The 7,186-nt window shown below is 38.9% G+C and overlaps 1 protein-coding gene across 1 annotated transcript; it reads right to left on the bottom strand.

Annotated features, from left to right (window-relative positions):
• Nucleotides 1-384: 384 nt before the first annotated feature.
• On the bottom strand, nucleotides 385-7,065 carry crls1 (cardiolipin synthase 1). The gene is made up of 7 exons (XM_036593906.1): nucleotides 6,155-7,065; nucleotides 5,919-6,056; nucleotides 5,670-5,799; nucleotides 1,378-1,463; nucleotides 1,168-1,236; nucleotides 842-933; nucleotides 385-732 (listed from the first exon to the last, which is right to left on the bottom strand). Exons 1-7 carry the CDS (start codon nucleotides 6,686-6,688, stop codon nucleotides 642-644), a joined length of 1,140 nt encoding a protein of 379 aa, XP_036449799.1. The 5' UTR covers nucleotides 6,689-7,065; the 3' UTR covers nucleotides 385-641.
• Nucleotides 7,066-7,186: the final 121 nt, after the last annotated feature.

Raw genomic sequence — 7,186 nt, 5'->3', positions numbered from 1 at the left:
CACATTTTTATTCTTGGAGATATTGTACTTTATGCACTTAAAATACGGGGGTGCCAATAATGGTGGCCAAAACTGGGTATAATTCAGGCCAGTGGAAATGAAGCAGGTGTTGTGCACAGTTCTAATGGGTTACATCCTACCTACACAGAACTGCTTAAAGCACCATGAAATGTGTACTTTGACTTGTCTTCCACATTTTCAGCAACAACAAAAACTTCAATTTCATTGCTCGCAGGAAAAAGTCCTGTATTTCCATTTTTTCCCTTTTTTTCCTTCTAAAAAGTTGCCATTTTAGAAATACAAAGTTTTGATCAGACAATGGTGATTTCCATGCCACAGTACATCTTAGTATCTTAGAAATCACAGTGAATGCTACAGATGAGGTTGGTTCAAATTTAGTTTTAATCAAAAAATTGTGGTGGTGATTGAAAGACATTTAAAAAAAAACATTCCACACAGTTACAGACCACGTTCTGGCTGTCTCTATTAGACAGTTGCTGTGCGCGGTGGTATCAAAATAGTTTCATTCAGTAGGTTGCTGTACACTAAAATATTTGTTACAAAGGAAATAGGATCTCCAGTATGTACACAGACTGTTTCGTCAAATGATTACCAGCCATCCGGTTACACTGATGGTAAAACTATTTTGTGTTGTTCAGTACTTCAACAGTTTTCCTACCATAATGATAGTAGCTGTAACCAGATGCTGCAGTTGTCAGTGCAGTGACATACCTATAAACAACAAAAGGCATTTTACATATAATAAACTCACACAGATTTAGTCTATGCAAAGACTAATATTGTACTATGCTTTAATAAATTATTTATATAGCTTCCTTACCACAGTGACTGCAGCAGAACACTGTCAGTGTAGTGAAATATTGGGGATGCAAGTGATGCAGCTACCAGTAACAACTGGATAGCAGTGTTGACCTAAAAACACAAACAGAGATTTGTTTATTCTTCTGTCAAATTGTAATGATATAATACATACATTCTGGAGTCTATGTGGCCTAAATTTGTAAGTGTTAATTGCTGGCTTTGTTTGAGTAACGTCAAATAAATACTGCACTCAAATGCATTGGTAAGAACTCCTGAAGAGATGCACCAAAGAGTATTAGAAATAAACAAGAAATATAATGGAAAAAAATAAGTTGAATACTGCACCTTGCTAATAAGAGTTGGTTTAAGCTGGGCTGTAGTGTAGCACGGGTTGAAAAACTTGCTTAGAGTTACCTGTTGAGAGAAACACTTTTGTTGTCAATTAAATTCTGAAATAACTGCACTATTATGTTGAAATATTTTGTTTCGAATAACCAAGTCGTGGTGTTATGCAATAAAATCACTTCCTACAAAATAATAATCCTCATTACTTACTGGGGGAGGAACAGTCTTGTAGCGGACATAGAACACTGCAGCAATCAGAGCTACATCCCTGGATATCACCAGTGCCGTGAGAGGAACTACAGAAGAAATAGTTGGGAGGTTCTGAGTAAATAAAAGTTAGATGGGACTTTTTAATGCCTTTTTATGTTTTTGGTCTGCTAATACCCTTTCAAGCAAACTACAATGAGAGACCAAAGAGTGCATGCTATTTTAATGGTCACAGTGTAAGTATAAAAAAAAGGTATAAAATGCCAGCACTGGCCTGATGTGGGTGTGGCAGATTTACAGTCGTATGCAGTCACAGACGTTTGAACTCCTCCAGGCAATTTTTATTTATAAGTGAAAAATGCTCTTCTGGCAACAAACTTAAATATGGCATTTGTCTGCTAATTTCAGTGCACAGTTTCAATTTATTTTGAATTGTCATACTGGGCATAAATAAAATATAAAATGTGCCATAACTTTCACATAGCTAGACTTTTGGCTTTAAAATCTATTCTGAATGATACAGGTGGCCAGTGCAGCTCTTTTAAAATGGGAGTGATATGATCTCTCTGTTTTATTTGTGTTAGTGTGTGCACTGCCGCATTTTGTACAAGTTGTAGAGGAAGTGTTGTTTTCTTAGGAAGTCCAGTAAGACGTGTTACAGCAAACAATTTGGCTTGTAGCAAATGCATAAACAAGTTTTTCTGCATTGCTTTGAGATAGAAAAGGCCAAACTTTAGCAATATTTCTCAAACGATTAAAAAGCTACTTTAGTGATTGCATTTACATGTGGGATAAATCAGAGCTCAGAATCTAAGATCACACCCAGGTTTCATACTTCAGGTTTGGTATACAAAGCTAGAGAACAGAGCTTCTCATAAAGCATTTTTCTCAAAGTTTCAGTACCAAGTATCGGTATTTCAGCTTTTTCGTTATTAAGCGGTACGACATTTTGTGAGAAATATGACACACAGCTGGTAAGTCTTGATCATCAGACAGAATCGAAATGTATAATTGTGTGTCATCAGTATAGCTATGAAAATTTATATTACGTTTCCTAATGACATCACCTAGAGGGAACATGTACAAAGAGCAAGTGCCCTAAAACTGAACCCTGGGACTCCACAATAAATGTACACTCTTCAGTTAATGATTTCCCAGTGAAAGCAAGAATTGTCCATGCATTAAATATGATTTACACCATTCTAAAACTGTACCTGAGAGGCCGACCCAATGTTCAAGACAGTGTATTAGACTCTTGTGATCAATGGTATCAAAAGCTGCACAAAAGATCCAATAAGACCAAAATATAAGGATTTTTGCATCAGCGCTGAGCCTAAAGTCATTCACAACACAAACCAATGCTGCCTCAGTACTATGGTTATAAGGAAAACCAGACTGAAATAAATATAACTTTGATATTACATATGCATTTCATTGTTTCAAGCTAACTTTTTTCAAAGACTTTACTTAAAAAAAGAATATTAAAAATTGATCTAAAATGATTTAGTATGGAAGGATCCATGCTATTCTTTTTCAGTAGGGGCTTCACCAGGGCAGTTTTAAAAGCATCTGGAAAAGCACCTTTAACAGAGAACAGTTTACACCAGTTAAGACATCATTTTGAACACAATCAAGAACCATCTTGAGGAATAAAGTAGGAGCAGGTAGGGATCATATGTGGATAAACTTAATTTGCTTATAATGTTTGATAACTCCTGATGTTTGATAACAGAGAAAGAAGTCATCACTGATGAAGGAGGCTTGTCAGGAACTTGTTTCAGTCGGCTGACCTATGCTCTGTCTTATCAAGTCTATTTCATTTTGAAAATGAATTGCAAACTCTTCACAGATTTTAGAAGATAAAGCACCATCCACCAGATTAACTGACAAGTTAAGGGTATATATTCAATCTATGGTGGAAAAAAGGACTTTGGTATTATCTTTGTGTTTAAAAATTATGCTAAAGACGTAGGACTGTGAATATTTTCAAGGGTCCAGAGGAGTGGATGTCAGTATCGGCCTTGGTGGACCCAAAACTGCAGGAGAGCCCTGATCTACCAATCCAGCAACTGCAGCTCTCTGCTCAGCATCCAGAGCTTGCATTCCATGGCAACCGCCTTCACCGAAAGTTCTTAACAAGAAATTTCTTCTTAAAACCCACTTATGCAGTTTTTATGAAGACTGAAATTCACCAATGTTATTTAATGTTATTGGTTATTTAGAATTTGGTATAAGGTAAGAACAGAATCTGTGCACACTCAAGCGCACAAAAGGTGTGAACAACTGTGTGGTTTAAGAACACATTATGGCTCTGAGGTAGACTTTTTTTTCTTAGGACCTTTCTCAAGAACAAATTTAAGAAATAACTTAGAAAGATATTGGTGAATGAGGCCCACTGATTTAACCAGGGAACATGACTATACGTTTTGACGGCACAAGCACCAAGATGCTGCAAAGCAGTACAATGCTAAAAACGCGAGATTGTGCTGCAGCAACAGCCAAACACATCACCTCTCATTTCCTTTATTTTCATTTTCGTCAGCAGACTGGGTAACAAAATGCATCATCTTGTAGCTTTCACAGTGACAATGGCACTACAAATGAGCTTTGCACATGCTCGGAGTTTTTAATATTACAATGTGTGCAGTGATGTCTGTATATGAAGCATTTTATCATGGCTCAGCCAATCAGATTTTAGTTCTGTTAGACATTCTATCGATTCTATTAAATACATGTTTTCTGCACAGTAACACCATCTGACTTTCTAATTTATATTTGTTAACCCCAACCAAGTTGTTTGTTCTTATTTGTGACAAACCACAAAATACCACTGCATTGTGTTTAGTTAATAACCGGGTGACTGCCTATGAATATTGAATTAAGTGGCATAAATCCAAAGAACTGAGTTGTAAGAAACGGGACACATCTTTGCGCCTGCACTCAGGAAAATACCATTTTGTGTTTTAACTAAGAGTAGGTCTGTGAAAGCAGCAGCACAATTTTGGACCAACATCACTTAACACATCCTCTACTGGGAACAAAAATTTGGTCTGCTCTGTTTATTCTGAGTTTATCATATTGGGAAAAAGTAGAACATAATATCTACGTGTGCCATAATTTTTGCAGAGGTCATATTTCATATTAATATTTTATTTTTTCACCAATATGTTAAATTCAGCAATTAACAGTGATTGTATATTAAAATGTACATAAAAACTGAAAAATGAAATTTTTCATACCCAGTTTGTTTGCTAATGTCAGAACCAGAGCTTTAGTGACACTGTACCTTTTTCATTTGGTTTGATGGTTTCACATTGCAATGGCTAAAATACACCAATATGTGTCCAAGTGTGTTGTGTCCAGAAATTTTGCAGCGATACAAGTGCTCTGTCACCCTCATATGTGTTGCTTGTGTGTTAAAGTGCTGGGCTGTGGGGCTGGTTGGTTGGGTTTAGTGTTTACCATATATGTGAGATGTGTGGTTAGAGATGAGACATGTATTGCAGTCAAAGCAATGCTAATAAACCTACTTGATATCTGCTTCTTTATGATTAGTTTGTACATTTGGTTGTAACCAATCAGGCTGCTGACACGATACTTTCTGTGATCCATGTGCCATAATTAAAGGCATTTCTTAAAAGCAATATTGGTATCAGTGATGGGGATAATGATATGACCAATTCCACAAAGCAATTTCTGACAAGCACGCGCACACAGCTTTTCCCAAAATAAAATATTCAAAAAGTATAAGTGTATAAACATCAGGACTTCTAATTTAGTTAGTCAGATAGAGTTAGTATCAGTAACAGTATCAGTACTCTGTATCAGAAGTTACTTAAGGATCAGGTATCGGTCCATTCCCAATGCAGACAGTACAGCGCTGACTTGCTGCTAGAAAATGAAAGCATGTTCGTATGTTAAATTCCCTTGTTTGGTGTGGACCATCACAAAAATGCGCTCTCACCAGCAGAAAACCAAATCAGTGTTCATTTGGCAGCAAACAGAGGCCTGCGTTTTTAGCAGACCACAGTTCATCTGTTTAGGGGGGACCAGAATCTGGGTGGAGCGTTCACACCTGTCAAAACAGACCGCACTAAAGACAGTGTGACGGACAGGTCCACGCCAAATGAGAAAAGTCTGACAGCAAACTTCTGCATATGACTGTAAGTTAAGACTGTAAGTGAACATTTATGCATAATATGTTTGATCGTAACCAGTTAAGGTGATGCATGACTTTTTTTATTGTTGCTGTTCCTCTGAATAAATAAAAGATGGCATTATGACTGCATTCTAACCTGGGATGAGCTGTGCACACGTCAGACTGATGTACAGCACACTAATAAGGATCTTGTCGGCGAGTGGATCCAGAGCACTGCCCAGAGCCGACTTCTGGTTAGGCCAGTTTCGAGCGATGTATCCATCCAGCTGTGTGTTGTGAGGGATTAGGATGTTAGGAACATCATAAAATAGGACCTCCTTACTTAAATAGCGGAGTTTGAACTAAAAAAGTGCTCAAAAGTGATCTCAAAGCCATTTAAACTCACCAAGTCAGTTGCTCCTGCCAAAATAAAAAGTCCAAGAGATATATGGAACCACTGTTCCATAATCAAGTAACCCAGGACAGGTGATAGCACAATTCTGGCCATGCAGAGGAAGTTGGGGATTGTCCATGGATTTTCATACTGCAAAAAACAATGAAAACAACAAGAACACACTGCTGAATGAATACCCAAGTCAATGAAGCGCCTGCAGGAAACAAACACAGGAAACTTACACATACCAGTTCTTTAAACTTGCCCTCGTTTGATGAAGCAGAGGCACGTTGGGCGGCTTCCTTTTCCCTTGTTTCTTGATCTGAAGGTTTCTGGACTTGGTTTCCAGGTGTAGTACAATATGCTTTAGATCCCGAGAGAGCTCCTGTATCGACCCTTTCACTTAAAACCCGAGTCAAGGGGTACAGCTGCGAGCTGTAGGTACAGTTACGAAGCTTTACAGGGTGATTTGCTCTCACAGATATTTTAACACATTCTGAGCTGACCTCCACAGCTTGATTTAAACTGGCCTGCTCGTGTACATTAAGTGCTGAAGTGAGGTGCACACACATGGGCCGAGGTCCAGCAGAGCAAAACTTGGTTTTTGGTCTCCGAAGAGACTTTGTCTCCGTTTTAGGACGCAATCTGTGGCTCCAAACTCCAACCGTTCGTGTCCATTCCCAGCCATGCTGGTGTCTGCTGGTCATAACATTAGAGACGCTAAGCCGAGCTACGTGCCCTCTCGCACAACTTAGCAAGTTATGACTGCAAACTGCTAACATCGTCTCTACTACCGCACTTTAACCAGCTTATCTCACCAATTAGTCCCACTCGGCCCTACTTGGCTTCATTCCTCATCTCGCAGACGCACATTTAGTCTTTCTGTGTTCGCATTTCGCCCGTAACACAGCGCACATTTCACTCAGAGCGCCGTCCCGTCCAACGTGTTCCTTCACCTTCCCTCTACTGCTGCTGCTCCAGGAACCGCTTTGCGACAGCCGTCAGCACCGCGGGCACCGAGGAACAAGCAGAGTACTTTACAGCGCAGTTACCGCTTTAAAACAAAGAAAAAGTGCTCTTAAATACATACGGTCATACAGTCACAGCTGTACCGCTTCAGCAGGACTGTAACGTGCTTTATTCGCTTAAAATGAATAAAAAACACGCGCATGCGCACACCTGTTACATGCTTTAGGTCAGCGAATGACGCATTTAAAGACACCGTACACCTCTACTGGCCTTAAAGGGACATATCACGGAAAACAAATTTCATCACGTTC

The sequence above is a fragment of the Colossoma macropomum genome, unplaced genomic scaffold (assembly GCF_904425465.1).
Source record: "Colossoma macropomum unplaced genomic scaffold, Colossoma_macropomum, whole genome shotgun sequence".
Lineage (NCBI taxonomy): Eukaryota > Metazoa > Chordata > Actinopteri > Characiformes > Serrasalmidae > Colossoma > Colossoma macropomum.
The sequence above is the reverse complement of the archived record's forward strand: the minus strand, read 5'-3'. Positions and strand labels throughout refer to the sequence as shown.

Bases quoted from the DNA above. Each gene is read 5' to 3' on its own strand.
- crls1 (XM_036593906.1), bottom strand. From the start codon at position 6,688: ATGTTAGCAGTTTGCAGTCATAACTTGCTAAGTTGTGCGAGAGGGCAC. The intron at 1,464-5,669 runs GTTAGAATGCAG...TTTCTTCTGTAG, and splicing joins GTGTGCACAGCTCATCCCAG to TTCCTCTCACGGCACTGGTG. The intron at 1,237-1,377 runs GTAAGTAATGAG...TTCTCTCAACAG, and splicing joins ACAAGACTGTTCCTCCCCCA to GTAACTCTAAGCAAGTTTTT.